This window comes from Mixophyes fleayi, chromosome 3 (genome assembly GCF_038048845.1).
Source record: "Mixophyes fleayi isolate aMixFle1 chromosome 3, aMixFle1.hap1, whole genome shotgun sequence".
Classification (NCBI taxonomy): domain Eukaryota; kingdom Metazoa; phylum Chordata; class Amphibia; order Anura; family Limnodynastidae; genus Mixophyes; species Mixophyes fleayi.
Genome location: NC_134404.1, coordinates 153038035 through 153055649, shown reverse-complemented (window position 1 = coordinate 153055649; position 17615 = coordinate 153038035). Strand labels below are relative to the sequence as shown.

General features: G+C 36.4%; 1 protein-coding gene across 2 annotated transcripts in view; it reads right to left on the bottom strand.

Moving 5' to 3' along the window:
• COL19A1 (collagen type XIX alpha 1 chain) overlaps nucleotides 1-17615 on the bottom strand; it is a 603039-nt gene that overhangs the window by 120213 nt on the left and 465211 nt on the right. For both annotated transcript variants that reach the window (XM_075202581.1, XM_075202582.1), the window contains exons 36-39: nucleotides 12460-12513; nucleotides 11565-11609; nucleotides 5399-5449; nucleotides 2981-3022 (exon numbers count right to left, since the gene is read on the bottom strand). In XM_075202581.1, the coding sequence (XP_075058682.1) occupies nucleotides 2981-3022; nucleotides 5399-5449; nucleotides 11565-11609; nucleotides 12460-12513 (192 nt within the window). The remainder of the gene's footprint in view (nucleotides 1-2980; nucleotides 3023-5398; nucleotides 5450-11564; nucleotides 11610-12459; nucleotides 12514-17615) is intronic.

Sequence of the window (17615 nt, the reverse complement as noted above, 5' to 3'; positions counted from 1 at the left end):
TGAACCTAAGCAGTTGTCAATGATGTCAAAGGTTAGGTGGTGCCTAAAACATTGAATGAGTGATACATGGAAATATGAAGAAATAGCACATTGTAAAAAATGTATTTCTTTTATTGACACAACATGCCTGGTATATATTATTGTAAATGCAAAATGGATATAAAGGTATAGCCATTTTTGAGGCACTATATTGTGTGACACTTAAATAGGAATTCCTACATAACTTAGCATCTCTCCTGGGCCAGGATGTGCAGGAAGTTATCACCTCAACAATTGTTTTCCTTTCCTGGCTGGGGTCTCCTCTCCTGTGTGTGTATAGTAGAGATAATAAGGAAACTGTTTCAACGATGAAACATGCAGATTTGGGAATCCCATGTTACTGGAAATTGTATTTAACTCCAATTTTAGATAATGCATTGTTTCATGGGGCTACAACTACTCCCTGATACTAAACATTAATATGTGATATCCATGTGTTCTAAGTCCTCCTGTTGGCTTGCAGAAAGGTCTGTATTCATGGCGAGCCAGGAAAGAAATGAGCTGCACATGAGCAGAAATCCATTGGCCAGTTGCCTGACCAAATTTAGTCCTGATTGGTTGGATCAGCGCAGTTTACCCCCTGTCCCAGATTGGCTTCCCTGTTCAAATATTCAATAGGATTGGTGAATTTTTGACAGGTTTGGGGTCTATATAAAGTGGACATATTCTGTCTATACGATCTTGTACTTCTGGATAATTCTCCAGTACCACATATTGAAGTGCAACAACCCTTGTTTGGGCTATGAGCAATAAAGACAATTTTACTTACAAGACACTGCATGATACCTGTTACCTGCTGTAAAGCTGTGACCTACAGATTAGAGCTAAAACTCTAATCTGTTCTCTGACTGTCCTGTTTTGACCCAGCTCCCTGTGTCAACGCTCGTCTACTATCTTGCATTCTTCATCCTAAGTAAGCAGTCAGGAGGAACTAGCAAAGAGGTGCTGCAGCCTTGTCATAATAACAGCAACTACTTTTCTATAGCTAGTGTGCAGTTGACACTCACAGTCTGTGGGTGTCTGGTGGCCGAGTACCACCAGTAGGAGAGGTCAATAACTGCAGGTTACTGAAGGTAAAAGGAACTCCCAAAATGAATTGGTTAACCCACAGATAAACTGACAAGAGAAGGACAGGGTTGCATACTAAGCCCAACTTGTCATATTCATAGTTTTAAATGTCTCCAATGCGCCCCCACACTGAGCACTGGCCACTGACATCTTCTGCTTCTGTCAGACTGCCCCACTCCCAGTCTGACAGGAGCAATAGATGCCTTCCTATCCACACTCAATACAAGGTAAGAATGGGGGGCAAGTCACCACCTAAGAAGGGGGTGTGGGCATCAAAAAGGGATGCCCAGGGTGTGTGTGCCAGTCCTGCCCACATATGCAAAAGGCAAATATACTACTGTAAAATACAATAATCATTGCAATATTATATATTTGGTTCATTTTGTTTTTTAAAGCATTACATATATTCTAGCTATTAATATTACAAAAATATTATTTTTAAGTATAGACAGTCCGTATTTAAGTTCTTACAAACTTCTTCTTATGTTGGTTGGACACATAATATAAATATAGAAGTACTAAGCTTTATGTACAAAAAAGCCTAATACATTGCCACTATAACATCTGTCATTGAATTTGTAATGTTTCTCTAACCAGATTTTCAATGCAAAAGTGCTCAGCATGTTTTATGTAGGACTGTAAGTGTGCTGTAGTAGAACTGCCAGTCAGATTGGAAAAAAATCTTGGAAATTTGCTCATTTAAATGGCTGCAAGGGAAGTGTGCTATGATCTCAACATTAATTTTATACACAGTTAGAAAAATGATCTTCGGGGTAAAAATGGTGAATTATAAAATAAAAAATGTAATTAAAAATGCCTGTGAAGGGAATACTGTTATCCGTAATAACTGAAATTTTCTAGACCTAATGTCCTATTGCAGAAAGCTTTTTAGCACCTGTGCTGTGAAAGATGGGGGAATATATTAACCAGATCATGTGGCTGGGGGCTCTTACCAGCTATGCATGGTGCAGTGGAGGGGTCTGAGGAATTTTAATACAAGCCTTTGGCTTAAATCACATTCAATCAGAAGTGGTGTGTTATACCAATTAGAAGTTTATTTTTGCTGTCCACGACTGACATTTTCCAGTGCTTTTTTGTGCACCTTTTTGGCAACTCGATTATTCAATTTCAGTAAAAGGATGTGTACATTTGATGCTCGTCACTGTGTTTGGAGGATTGTAAACGGTGATGCCTTGAGGAGGTGAGATGTCAATTCAAAGCTCTTGAACTGAAAGCTGTTGCCGTTCCAGACCTGTCAGTTCAGCAAATCAGAGGGGACCTGCTATGATCCTGGCAAGCTTCCAAGAGATGCAGTTCCTTGATCATTTGGGTCGATATGTTAGGGGTACATTCACAGTAAAGTTCAATTATTTCAATTACATTCCTCAATTTTATCACAATTGCTATAAGTTGACTGGTGGATGGGACTAAAGTGACTCCATACAATCTGTTTTTGACTGGTTTTTGTTTACTGCATATTTATTGTCTTAGTCTTTGGATTTTTCCTATTTTTTAAATGAAAGCTAAATAGATATGTCTAGGCTACAAGAAAACATGAGTTATGTAAAAGAGGCTGAACAATCCTAAACTTGCGATCCCTTGTATGACAGTTGAAATGTTGGTACGGATTTATTAAGGTAAAGATGTAGAATTTTGAACAATAACAGTAATATTATTTTGAATTATTGTGGCAAAGAAAATCTCAACATGGTCATGTAATTGATGATTACCATAACAGGCAAATAACAAAGCTTTATTCTTAGCAATCAATAACTAACAGCCAACAAGAAGATTAAATGTACATGGTTGATTTTTGAATTTGTTGAAATAAATTTTATATATATATATATTTATATTAAGATTAAATACATACTGGAGGGCCTGGTGGACCAGTGGTAACAGCAGGAGCAGTCCCCTTAAAGAAAAGATAATATTTACATGCTGTAGTTAATTTTATTAAGTTACTAAACATATCAAAACAAACTAAATTGATATAATTTACATACAGCTTAAAGACAATATTAGCAATAGGCATGTGAGTGGGACGTACAGTAACATGGGCACAGAATGAGTGCACTTGTGAGTTTGAGACAGACAGCATGATTCATAGTGCGCTACACTCACATAGACTATGAGGAGATAATATGACCCAATGCTGCACATTTTATCACACAGTCTTATGTGCAACATTGAAACTTACTCAACCTGCATAAAAATGGTTCAACTATACATCAGTTAAATATAACTTGTGTTAACAACAGGCCATGATCTAGAGTTCAAAGGAGGAAAGCTATATAAAAAGATGAATAAGCACTATTTAACACAACAGTTTCTTTTTTCCTGGAGACTATTATATTAAAATCATTTGTATGACTACTTTGTAACACGTTAATAAAAGAGTGAAATAGGTATACAAAGGACAGACTCTACTATACAATTATGTTTCTATACTAAGTGAGGGGCTTTGAAAGATATATGAGAAAATCTTTCCACAATAAGAGAACTACACATATAGATTATAGATATACCTTCTGATCCGTGTGTGTGTGTGTGTGTGTGTGTGTGTGTGTGTGTGAATGAGGACACAGTGTGCAAAAGGGAGTTATTGTAGTCTTGGCTATTTTATGTGCAGTAGGACAAACCTTCCAGCATTGCTGCCAGTTGGAACAAAGGTCCTGGCTGTCAGGATGGTGAGACTGTCTCGCCTTAATCATGTGTGTTTGGTTTGGAGATGGGAACTCAGGAGATAGCTTAATATATATTAGAGCTGGACTACACTAATGAAGGTGTACTGTGATTAGCCAGGCCACTGCTGATAGCTACCTGTCTCTTGCTCCTGTAACCTCTACAGTAAGTGCAGACTGCTGTGCTTTCCTTTGACAGCAAGACAAAGATAAAGCCTGCATACTACATTGCTATCTAGCTGTTAGAAAGTACTGCTCAGAGATGTGTCTAGCTTTTTTTCCATCTGAGACAGCAAATGAAAAGGATGCCTTGTACATGTATGGTACACTATTGTACACATATCATTTTTATTTTCACCACAAGGAAGAAACCAGTGATTTATATTTTACAGCAACAAAACTTGACATTTTTGTACTGCTCTCCCTAAATGTTGGTGCCCCACAAAACCTGTCGCTTGAGAAAACTACTCAGTTCTCCTTAAAGTAGGCATAATTTAGACAGCACAGTCAGCTACATAATGTATCTGATCACAAAGGTGGGTGACAGTTAAAGAGGAAGAGAACAATCGCTAGCAGCAGTGCCTTGCAGTCCAGAAAGACCAACAACATGTCACACTTAGGGGCATATTCAATTGTTGTCGTTAAAGCCAAAATTGTCGTGGTGCGCGCACTATTACTGTCATTACGGTAATAGTGTGCGTAAATACCGGCATTATGGTAATATTGCGCGTAAATACCGGTATTACGGTACTTTTCTCGCTGGATTTTAGGGAGCTGCAAGCTGAAAACCAGCTTACTATTACCGTAATACTGGTAATAGTTTTTCCGCAGCGGGAACCGCGGACAATTGAACATGCCCCTTACTGTCAGCCTGAATACATTTTAGGAGTACTCCTGACCCTCTCCTCCTCCAACATCAGTGGGAAAGTGTGTCCCTTCACTTTTAGAATGCTTTGTTTGTGGATAGATGTACATGATACAAATAAAGTCATAAGTCACTAGTCAGACCACATCCTAATGTGAGGTATAGTTTTTGTCCCCTGTCTATAAGGACAGATGAGAACTTAGAGGGTTGATGGATGGACAATTTTATTAAGTGAGTGAGATGTTTAAAAGGAAACATTCAATAAATTTTAGCTTATTTACATTAGATATCTATAAATACATCCAAGATCAATAGAAATATTCTGCCCCCCCCCCCATGTGAGGATAAATTGTCAGCTCAATTTGGGTGTTTCTTTTACTTTCCTCTGGACCAATACTGCTAAAATGTATTTTACATTAAAGAAAAGATTAAACAAGGTGGACTTTTGTTTTTGGTCAACCATCCGACCAATGTAACTATGACCTTCTCATCAATCTATCTTGCAACCTTACTTAACATAGAAGCAGAATTTGTCTGCACAGCCTGCCCACTGACAGGACACTGCCACTAATATATCTCAGTCTTACTCTTATTAGAGTACTAAATACTTGAAAAACACTTTCAACTGATTAAAAACTACCATAGAATATCCTATGATAAGCTAAATGAGAAAACTAAAAAGTCCTATCGGTCTCATGTGCCATCAACATTCTACAACAGTTTATCAACTAAAGTGAAATACCTTGAACATATATAGGCTGCCCATTCCATTTCCTTCGGTAAGTGGTGCACCCTTTAAAAAAAGAATGAAACCATTATCGTTGTATTTATGGTATTCCTTATCTAAAAATGGTACTCATAACATGTACAATGTAAAATACACCAAAATGTAAAGATATTGTTAAGAGATTTCATGCAGGTTACATAAACACATTTTTGCAATTTAAATTATACCTACAATTATTTTGAAATGTAAATTGTATAATAACACATTGCATGCTACCAGTGGGATGATGGTGGACAGATTCTGAGTGTGGATTAATTTATTATTTTGGTTCTTTCATCTAAGGAGTCCTCTTGCTAAACTAAGGGTTTCATAGCGATTACATTTTGCCACTGATAGCTGCTTATCGTAGAAGTAGTTTATTGAACAAGTGATAGCCCTGCAGCAAGCAGCAATGGGCTTAAACTTTTACCTTGGTGGTGTTAAGCAACATTCAACACTGGTTATTATAGAACGACGAGAGCCTTACTAATCTGCAAAGTGCACTTGGTCCAGCTGCTGATGTCTACCTGCCTACCTGATGTCCGAGGTCAGCTAGTACTGGCTCCTAGCCTATTGCTAGATATCTGCCGCACAAGACTGCTTCAGCTTTGCAGGCACTGCATGTTGTCCGGAAAATCATAAAGCGCTTCCTTGTGATACCACCACTTCAGCAGTTGGACAGCACATCACAGTTTAGTAAGAGGCGCTATCACAGTTTTTCCTCCCCCTCATCACTGTTCACTCAGTAAATATTCTTTCACACTCTACAATTTGTTTTGACGGACAGGGGTAACATTGTCTATTAATTGTCCATCTGTTGCGGGGTACAATGAGTAGTGATCAACTGAAGGGTGGCGAAACCGATCATTGAACTCTCCTTGCACGAAGATACCTAAATTTCAAAATGGGGAAAACAAGAAAGTCATAATATAACAAATGATCCAAGCCAAAGGTAATACTACTCATACTACATCCAGAATCATCCAGCAACTTTCTAAATAAATATGATACAATATTACTCCGCAGATCAAAGAGCTTTTTGTTTGACTGTAGCATTTTGCAGTAAAAATATTCTAAAGATAATTAATATAGTCTGTCGTAGTACATTGTCCTGTGTACAGAAATTAGATACATTTTGCAGTATGTCTCTTCTCTTCTTTATATTTATCTCATTTAGACTGCATCATATCTTTTATCTGCTCTAATTTGTTGGTTTGAAAATACGAGTAGCACCATTTCCCAAAGACAGATATGGCTGTGACATAAGCGAAGAGATTTATCTGTACAAGGGCAGACTTGGTGATGCAGTGTGTGGGGCAGAACTGTATATGTTGTTAGGGTTCCTTTAGGAACCGGCTTTATGTGCCTGATTATACAAAGTAATCTACTGTAAGATATTTTTATGATTAAAAAAATTGGCCTCTTTTTACCGACATTTTTAATGTTTTATTATAACAGTGTATTTACTATAGTGTTAGATAGACATAAAAAAAAGTCTTGTCCAAGTCCACACAATAGTTCTACCAATTTTTTATTTACATTTATGTGGCATTTGCTTAAAACTTAATATTCCATTTTCAAGCCAAACACATCTAGTATGATTTGATTGATTGCTTTGCTTGCAGACCTTTTTGCAGATTTAGCATTTCGTTTCTCTTTTGACATCTTTCTGTTATGCATGTCACGTAAGTCTCTGGATGGTTAATTTCTCTTTTAGGTACTGGAAAACTGCCATGGCCAATCCTGAGCAACCAGTCACATTTTGATTTACTCTTCTATAGATACATGAGCAAATTGGCTTTGGATAAAAAATGCATCCAACTGTTCAGTGCTTTAAGCATAAAAATGAATATTCTGTACACTTGACACCAAAGATGGATTCCCTGTGAGTCTCAAGATGGATTTATAAAGTAAATTGTTTGCAAGAATATGTCAGTATACCACAAGCCACATAACATGGTTAAGTCTGGTGGTTGACAGGTTTGAACATCAAAGCCATTTTTTTTGCTTTTATCTATAGTCAGCAAAGCAACTACATATTATTAGTCTTCTGACTGCATTGTCTTTTGTAGCAGTTTTAATAGAAGAAAACAATAAGACATAAACAGAATGCTATATTTTTCTTTCTGTCATTGCTGCATTCTATGCACTACAGTTTATAAAAGGCAGGGATCTGTATATAATGCATGAATAGTGTAAAAACTGTATATTATTTTATTATATTGCTATAAGTTTTGAGAATTAGTACAATTGTTGCAGGCAACATGGGTCTAGAAATTAAATAAGTCCAATTGTGAATAATAAGGGCATTGTCTATGTAAGAGTTTTGAGCTCTATGTGTCATTATTTCAATAAGTTACTTAGAAACTGAGCAGATAAAACACTTTATTTAAAAGTTGGCTGATTACAATGCCAGTAGTACTAGACTCCTCCAGAGTGCCAATAATTTAAATTGGAGGACGAAAGCTTTCTGACTGGCAGAGTGATTTTGACAGTAGTTGATGAGTTACATAAAGTGTTGCAAATTATGTGAATAAGGCTTGTATTTTTTATTCTTCTTAATTGCAAGTTCTAAATTTGGTATTTCTTGCTGTCTGGGTGTTATTTGTGCACTAATTGTAGATTGCCCTTCCCATTATGTTCACCTTCTGATGGTTTTCATTTGATTGGGTAACTTGACTTTCATACCAGTTTTCTCTTAAGGATGTTTCAAGAAGAAATAGTAAGTCCTTACAATTCCCTTTAGCATTTGGAAACCATAATTGGGGTACAGTGTATTATGGACCTATGAAAGCTATATATTTTTTTCATTATGTAACATCTTGAATAAAGTCTTGCTGTAGTTCCATTATTTCGACATAAGTCGACCAGATATATTTAAATCATAGAAATAAATTGAAACAAGATAAACATCTTACAAAGTAAGCAATTCTAAGTCCATTGTGTCTAAGTAGTTTTTATATACTATTAAATGAGTAAAAGTTATTTTGAGATGACAGGTGTACTCTAGTGGGTATATTTACTATACTGTGGCTTTTAAAAAGTGGAGCAACCAATCAGATTCTAGCTGTCATTTTGTAGAATGTACTAAATAAATAAAAACTAGAATCCAATTGGTTGCTATAGGCAACATGTCCACTTTTTCAAACATGCAGTAGTGTATATATATCCCTAACAGTTGACTATAGAAAAAGCGAAGTCAGGTGGTTTACCCTTGGGCATAATGAAAAATATTGTAGACCCAAGATTTCATTTGTTGGGGTAAAGTAAAACAATTGCAAGCGAACAACATAATCCATACTTCCAAATTCATATTAAAGTTTGGAGACTGCTTTATTCTTTTGAACAAAAACTGATAAAAGCCTATGCACACCTCAGATCCACTGAGATATGTTTCCATCTTGGCTTCCTACATGCCCGGCATAAATTTAATGTGGAACGTGAACGTAAGAAGTGTATTACAGTAAGAAATAGAGAGAAGAGGAAAATAAAGCAGAAGGACTTAACAGAAAGTGCAGAATAATTAGGCATGAACAAAATATATATTTAACCAGAGAATTAACAATATGCAAGTTATGGAACACCAGCTGTTACAGGAATTGTCATTTCAAAAGAAAGGCATTGTTATCATAACAGTTCTAGCTTTCCTTTTTTTTTCTGAAAGAATTTGTTATAGTTAACATTGATAAACATCTACAGCTCTTCGTGTAAAATGATCACAGCCATTCATCATAAAAAGAGAGGGCATGAAAAAATTGCCACCTATTTCTTCCCATTTCAAATGCCTTTTGTACACATAAAACAGGCAGTTGATTATTTTAATGTGTTATTAGAACACATCCATCATGTTTTGGTATCCAGATTGTCACACTTGTATTATTTTGGTTTAAATTAGGAAAAAATACATTAATTTTACTGTCTCTGATCACTTACGGTCATTTTTGATGGGAATAGACATATACTCATCTTGTTTTTAAATTGTACTACGGAAAATGAACCCATTACCAAGAACTAAAATTTTAAATAAATGATCCTACATGTAGTTCCTGTATATCATTCATGAGGGTTGTTAACTAATACTTATCTTTCTATTAAAAAATAGCTACTGTAACTTTTGGAAGAAGTGAAAAATAAGTTAATTATTCATTATATGTAAACAATCCATATTTAAAAGTATCAACAGGAAAGTGGTCTTATGTGGAGGCAGTTTAAATAAAGAAAAAAAAGTATCTAATTAAATGAGTATTAGTTAGAGTTAAGTTGTGAAAAGAGCAGACAAAAGAGTAAAAGTACTATAATAATTCAAATCAAAAGGTAATTGCTTAATTTTTAGAGATCCCAGTCCTGTCAAGGATAGCCCAAAGTAAGTGAGTGAAAAGCCTGGAACAAGTGTGACAAAGGGACAAAACCTACAAGCCTATGTGGGTGATATATGTCAAGCTCATGGTATGGCAAGCCTGACGACAGATCATTTGACGCTTCTTTACATCCTGGTTCTTCTGTTCATATATTTATTGTATCATTTTCATTGTGAGATTTGTTTTAACCCTGCCAAGGGCCAAGATCTGAAGGTGTTTGTGGTTTATTCTGGAAAGATCAGTGTTGCCTGCAGCTGAAAGTAGTGTAAGGTATGAAAGCTCTGGATTTATGTCAGCAAATGGCTGAAAAGTTTGCAAGTTTATTATTGGTGTTATATCACCCTTGTGGGTAAGGATATAGGGAGTTTTTTTAAGCTATGAGTCACAGTTGCAGCAGTCAAGAGTACAGTTGTCAACTGTCAGTACATTTATTGAATGAGGTCAGTAAACAAATATGGAGATCAGATTATCCTAACAGCACTGCTTAAGTACATATAAAAAGCGTCACAAAAGTACTTTGGGCCTGGATAAGTACAGTGTAGAAACTAATCTTCCTTCTGTAGTATGGCATGAAAGCATTGTTCCTCTTTTCTTCCTTAAGACAAATTCAAATCATGTTAGCATTTTGTTTTGTCAAAGCTGTGGGAAAGGGGTACCTTGAATTTTATTGCAGGAAGGGTTTTACCTTGCCTAACTAGAATGAAGGATAATTTACTGCCATATAATATCAATAAGGCAACAACAGTTTGTATAGCGTGGTTAAGAGTTATGAGTATACAATAAGTACTTCTTAACAGGTGATAAAGAAATGATAGATTTAAATATCATAAGGAAAAAATAAAGTTTCTCACTGGATTAAGCAAAGTACTTGAACTAATTATCTATATTTCCTTTACATGCCAGATTTTTTCCTTTTCACAGCTGAATAATATGGCAATCTCAAATTTCTGGGTTTTCAAGTGGAACTATGCGGATATTAAACTAGCGGTAGTCAGTGCCTATTGTCTACAGTACAATGGCTGGCACAAACTTGGCTGATTGCTGTTTAGATATGTTGAAGCCATTAACAAACCATGCTGGAGACCAAGAAAATGCTGGACCAAATGTTGTTTATTTTATTTCTGCTGTACTATTCTTTACAGGCTGATATTGAACCAATGTGCATGAAACTAGGCAAGAGAAAAATGTGAACCTATATTATACAATATTTGAGCTCATACTTTAAAATTGTTAATCTCTTGTAAACTTTTTTATATTTCTCATAATTTTAGTAGCATCTAGAACAAACTTCTGGACATGATTATGATTACAAAACCACAACCCCCCCCATAGGACAGTGGAGTGGACTTGCCTTGTGATACGAGTTAGGGGAGTTCTCCTTTAAGGATTAAAACATAGGATACTTTTTTGGTATTAAAATCTTGCTAATTTTTTTTTAACATTATATGATTTATCTATTGATACTGTGTAAAGGCTGACAATCCTCACTGATGTTTTTAGTGCCAGTGTTTAAAGGACTACTAATTCCAAAATATCAGATGTGCACCAAGGAGGCAAAATACATGAATGTAACTCTGTCCTACATCTTTAGGACGGTGGCCTGATGCAGGTCAAACCTGCTTAGTTAGAAATGTCTCTCGCTCCTAACATGGCAACCTGCTGTAGAGTAGTGGAAGAGAGCATCGTGAACACATGGTTTCTCTATTCTGTATCTATTGTGTTGTAAAGGTAACAAAGTCTTTGATACTCTTATAGCACTGAAAACAGTAACCTACTGTACTTACAGGAGGTCCTGGAGGCCCAGGTCTGCCAGTTGGACCTTCATCGCCCTGTGAGACACAACAAACATTTAATTTATTTTTGTACCTATTTCTGTAAACTATTAACAGCAGATCATGTTTTATAGAAATCCATGGGAGCACAATGATAAAATGGAAAACAAACATTACTTAATGGTTTATTTTCCTCAGGAAATATGGCTTGTTAGAAACACTTAGGGCCTGAGTCATTAAGGAGAGCAAAGCATAAAAAAGGAGTAACCCTGCTTCTTGGCAAAACCATGTGGCATTGGAGGGGGAAGGGGGGTGGTAAATTTAAAAGGTCAGGACAGATTTATAATTGTGATAGGGCATGTCCTAGATTAACTTTAAATTTGAACGTAAAAATAAAGCTATTCAGTATTTGTGTGCTAGGTGTCAAAGCAGCCAGTATTTTCACCTCTTGCATTGTAACATGGTTTGCCCAGGAGCAAACTTACTCCTTCTTTTGTTTGCTTTGCTCTCCTTAATGACTCAGGCCCTTAAAGTGCACCTATCAGAGTGAACTAATAGTTTCACCACATACAGAAATGGGGAGAAAACAACCTAACCACAAGTTGATTTTGAGTCCTATTGCGTTGCAGAATGCTATATTTTACATACTGTCAAATGAAACAATACATAACAAACAAGAACATGCAGAGATATCTTGATTTAGTAAGGATTGTGAAAAATTATATAAAAGATGTACTAATACATCTCTGAATTTTACTAGGCTGTAGGCAGTCTTAATGACCTATTAATATTAACAAATAGGCTATAGTACTTACAGAAGCATCAGGAAATCAATGTTATTAATATGTCTATCTTGCTGTATTTCAACATTACTTTGCATATCCTAAAATAAGAGTTGAGTCTATACCTTGTCTCCTTTAGGCCCCCCAGGTCCTGGATGTCCAGGTCGCCCGAATTGCCCCTGTAAAAATTAGGAATATTTGTTTTTGAAACAACAATAAAAAGCCATCAGCAACACATTTGCTTTGAAAAGTTGTTCTTTCTAGGTCAGCCAAACCCAATTAAGTCTCCCAAGAAGCATCTTCTCTTCTGACTGATAAAACAGCTGCATCCTACTGATAAGCACACTAACTGAGATGATACAATGCTGTTAGTAGTTGCTTTTTCACCTTGGCAGATCAAATGTAAAGACCCTACCTGGGATATGTTGATACGATGAGACATTCATTTTGCTGCTTCAATTGAAATCTGCATGTCATTATCTTTTTAAGTTGCATATTTGTTTTGCAAAATGCAGCATGTGTACAGCCAACTATCCGAAAACAATAATGTTTTGATCATAGTTCACTATAAGTCAAGGAAACATATATTCACACAGTGCATCCATGATAGTTGTATGTTTTTATTTAAAGTAATTTTAAGGTTCAAAATTTGCAGTTTAAACTCACTTTCTGGCCATAATCAGAAAAGCTTTTCGTTTGGAAAGTTTTTTACTATAAGTGAACACAGTCTTCTCCTTACTCTTTAATTAAAGACTAATGGAAAATGTTCATTGATATGTCTTATAAGTATAATAGAAATCTCTTCAGCTATCAGTGACCTTGAATATCCTTATAATCCATAATGCAGGTTACATTTTTCTCTATTTTATGCATATTTACAGCTTAATTTCTTAGACAGTTAAGAAAAGTATACTCCTCACATAATCATCATCAACATTTACTTATCTAGCACCAGCAATTTCCGTGGCACTTTACAATTGGGGACAAATAGTAATAAACACCACTGGGTAAAACAGACAAAGAGGTAAGCAGGCCCTTCTCGCAAGCTTAAAATCTATAGGTCAATGGGAGTCAGATACATGCGGTTAAAATTACATACTGCATATTGGTCCAACCAGATTGCAATGAATAAAATGTGATTTGTATGCTATGTGATCCAGTCACAAAGCAATGTTGGTCTGGGGTCAGAGGGTTGTTGTCTTGTCTGAATTGTGGAAAGGGTGGTAACAGGGTAGTCTAGTGAGGTTAAGAGGGTGGTTGAGGAATATTATAAGCTTGCCTGAGAGGTGGATTTTCAGAGAATGCTTGAAAGTTTGTAGACCAGAGGAAAGTCTTATTGTGCTAGGGAGGGAATTCCACAGACTGGGTGCAGCTCAAAAAAAGTCCTGTAACTGGGAATGGAAGGATGTAATGAGAGTGGATGAGAGACGCAGATCTTGTGCAGCATGGAGCTGTCGAGTTGGGAGATATTTTGAGACACGTGAAGAGGTGTATGTTCATGCAGTTTTATTGATTGACTTGTACGTTAATAGAAGAATTTTATATTGGATTCTGTAAAAAACAAGGAACCAATGTAGAGACTGTCAGAGTGGCTCAGCAGAAGAAAAACGATTTTCACGGAAAATCAGTCAGGCCACTGCATGCAAAATAGATTGTAGGGGTTTGTGTCTATATAGGAGAAGACCAGTAAGGAGGAAATTGCAATAGTCAATGCGGGAGATGATGAGTACATGAATTAACATTTTTGCAGTGTCTTGTTTAAGATGTGTGCATATTCTGGAAATGTTTTTTAGATGCATGTAACATGATTTAGATATAGAGTTGATGTGGGGAACAAAGAACAGTTGCAAGTCAAGGATCACACCTAGGCAGCAAGTTTGTGGGGTGGGATTTATGGTCATATTGTTAACAGGAATATAAATGTCAGGTAGGTAACTTCTTTTGGTGGGTGGGAATTTTATTAACTCTGTTTTTGAAAGATTGATTTTGAGTTGGCGAGAGGACAGCCAAAATGAAATGGAAAAAGACAGTCAGCAAAGCAGGACAACATAGATGGCGAGAGATCAGGAGAGGACAGATAAATTTGGGTATTATCTGCATAGAGATGATACTGAAATCCAAAGGAGCTTATTAGTTTTCCAAGAGAAGTGGTATAAATAGAAACCAGCAGAGGACCTAGTACTGAGCCTTGTGGGACTTCTACTGGTAATGGAAGCAGAGTAGAGGTAGATTCAGAGAAATTAACACTAAAAGTTATTAGATAGGTAGGATGAGAACCAGGATAGGACAGTGTCTTGAAGGCCTAGGGATTTTAGCGTTTGTATGAGAAGAGAGTGGTCAACAGTGTCAAATGCAGCAGAGGTCCAGGAGAATTAGAAGAGAGTAATGGCCTTTGTTTTTAACAGTGATCAAATCACTGACAACCTTAGTCAACACAGTCTCTGTGGAGTGTTGAGAGCAAAAGCCTGACTGAAAAGGATCCAAAAGGTTGTTTGAGGAAAAGCAGCATGTGAGGCGAGTGTAGGCAAGTTTCTCTAGAATCTTGAAGGGACATGGGAGCGGAGAGATGGAAAGGTAATTTGAGAGAGAGTTTGAGTCAGAATTTAGTTTTTTCAGAATAGGAGTAATCACTGCGTGCTTGTATAATGACTTGAAGATACCAGTAGAGACAGATAGATAACAGATTTTAATTAGAGGTGGAATGAGGAAAGGAAAAAGGGATCTACCTATTTGTGTGGGTATAAGATCAAGAGGACAGAAGATAGAGTAGGAAGATAAGAAGAGAGTAAATACTTCATCTTCATTTTTGAGATCAAATGAAGCGAGTGTGCCAGAGGGTGCTGAGAAGGAATTGAGCTGATTGTTTGTCAGGAAAGATGATACCATTTCTAACCGGATCTTATCAATCTTGTCCTTGAAGTAGGTTGCAAGATCCTGGGCACTGATAGTAGTTGGAGGGTTTGGGGTGGGAGGGTTGAGAAGAGATTTAAGTGTGTTAAACTGGCATTTGGGGTTTGACGCCTGAGCATAGATGAGAGATCGGTAGTATATTTGTTTTGCAGTGTCCAGAGCATTTCGATTGGAGTGGTAGATAGAAGTATATGTGAGGAAATCATTAGAGGATCGAGACTTACACCAGTGATGTTCTACTTTATGGGAAAGTTTTTGAAGGTTCTGTGTTACTTTAGTAAGACATCAAAGTCGATGTGAAGTATGAATAATCACTGGAGCCACTTGATCAAGGGCTGTTGCTAGGGTATGGTGAAAATGAGGTACTGCCCTATCAGCGGAGGATAATATAGAGATTTGGGGGAGAAGATGTTGGAGAGAGGTGGAAAACTGTTGAAGATTAATAGAGTTTTCTGCGGGTATAAGGAGGCTTGGCAGAGTTTGACAGTAGAGAAATTAAAGTACTGGCAGTAAGCATGTAAATGATAAGATTATGATCTGAGAAGGGTAAAGGCATGTTAAGGAAATCAGAAATGGAGCATAGTCTAGAGAAAACAAGATCAAGGCAATGGCCACCCTGATGGGTAGAGTATTAAACCCACTGGGAGAGGTCAAATGTGGAGGTTAGAGAGAGTTGTTTGGAAGCAGCATTGGAAGGTAGATTAGCAACGGGGATGTTGAAATCACCCAAGATGGTGATTGGGATGTCAGAAGGTAAGCAGTGAGGGATCCATGCAGAGAAATCCATCTCTACCATATCTAATTTACTTAAATATGAATTGTTGAAATTACAAGAGTAAATAGAACCTACATATCTTTTGGAATATATCTCTACTCTGTAGCGCCTACTCTACTGTAGATACCTCTAGGATCTAGAATGGACCTAGAATGGCACGCTGCCATTTGCTAGAAATATAAAAAAAATCATAGCATCCTGTTTAAACACATGTGTCTAAATAGTTTATGGAGTGCTAAATACATTATTTTTTTGATTTTCTTGATGCGGTTGACTGGGTGATCTCACTCACTGGGTGCTCATAACCATTATGTCTGATAGCAGGGGTTCTAAGTTCAAATAATTAGAGCTAGATATGATTTAAGAAAAGTAGCGCTAATTATTACTGAAAACTATAACTCACACACACATATATATATATATATATATATATATATATATATAGCATAACATGCCTCCTTCTTCAGATAGATGCAGGAGAAGTTATTTGCTTACAGACTCTTTGTATTACACATTTAGGGAATGTTCAAAATATTTGGATTTTTGGACATAACTCACTTAAATTTCTTTCAAGTAATATAGATTGACATCCCGCTTTCCCTAAAATACTTTTCACTTACCCTTTCTGTACCCTCAGCAACTCAGTCACAAGAATAAACTTATCAGCACAACATTTCTGCAGCCACCTGTTAGTTGGCAGATAACTGACAATTCCCCTCTCACATCTCATACCAAGTAGTTCTAAATACAATTTGACTTGTATAACTCATAATCTGGTTATTCAAGAATTCTTCACATTCATTCTGTAAGACTTGGGAACCGTTTGCTTCAACCTTTTCTTCTGAAATCCATTTAATCACATCTGGGGGTAAATGTATCAAGCTGAGAGTTTTCCAGGGGGTTTGAAAAGTGGAGATGTTGCCTATAGCAACCAATCAGATTCTAGCTCTCATTCTGTAGAATGTACTAAATAAATGATAGCTAGAATCTGAATGGTTTTTCAAAGCCACCAGAAAACTCTTAGCTTGATCCATTTACCCCCTAGTGTTACTATTTCTAACTCTCTCCTTGGACTTTACACTTAATTCCTTATCCCCCATTCCTTCTCTTATCTCTAATTCCGTGCATCCCAAAGTGTCTAATCTCAATTTACTTTTATTTTTGCAAGTATGCACTCAGAATGTTACTACATAGTTGCCTTTGCACAGGAGCAGAATATGCCTAGAAACTGTAGGTTTTTGACAACTCTAAAGGATATACAGTACTGGGATAGACAAATTGCAGTTATACATTCCTGAAATCACAGTGTCACAGGCAATCTTTAGTCAGGGCCACCTTAACTACTTTATGGGCCCCCGGGCAATGCAGTGTACCGGGCCCCTAAAAATTTTTTTTTTATATATATATATAAATAGTGTGTGTGTGTGTGTAAAAAAAATATATATGTATGTAAAAAAAAAACGTGATTATATATATAATCACTTTTTTTTTTACACACATATATATATATATATATATATATATATATATATATATATATAGGGGCCCCCTTAACTTACCTTAAGTCCGATCCTCTTCTTTTTTCCACGCCGCTGA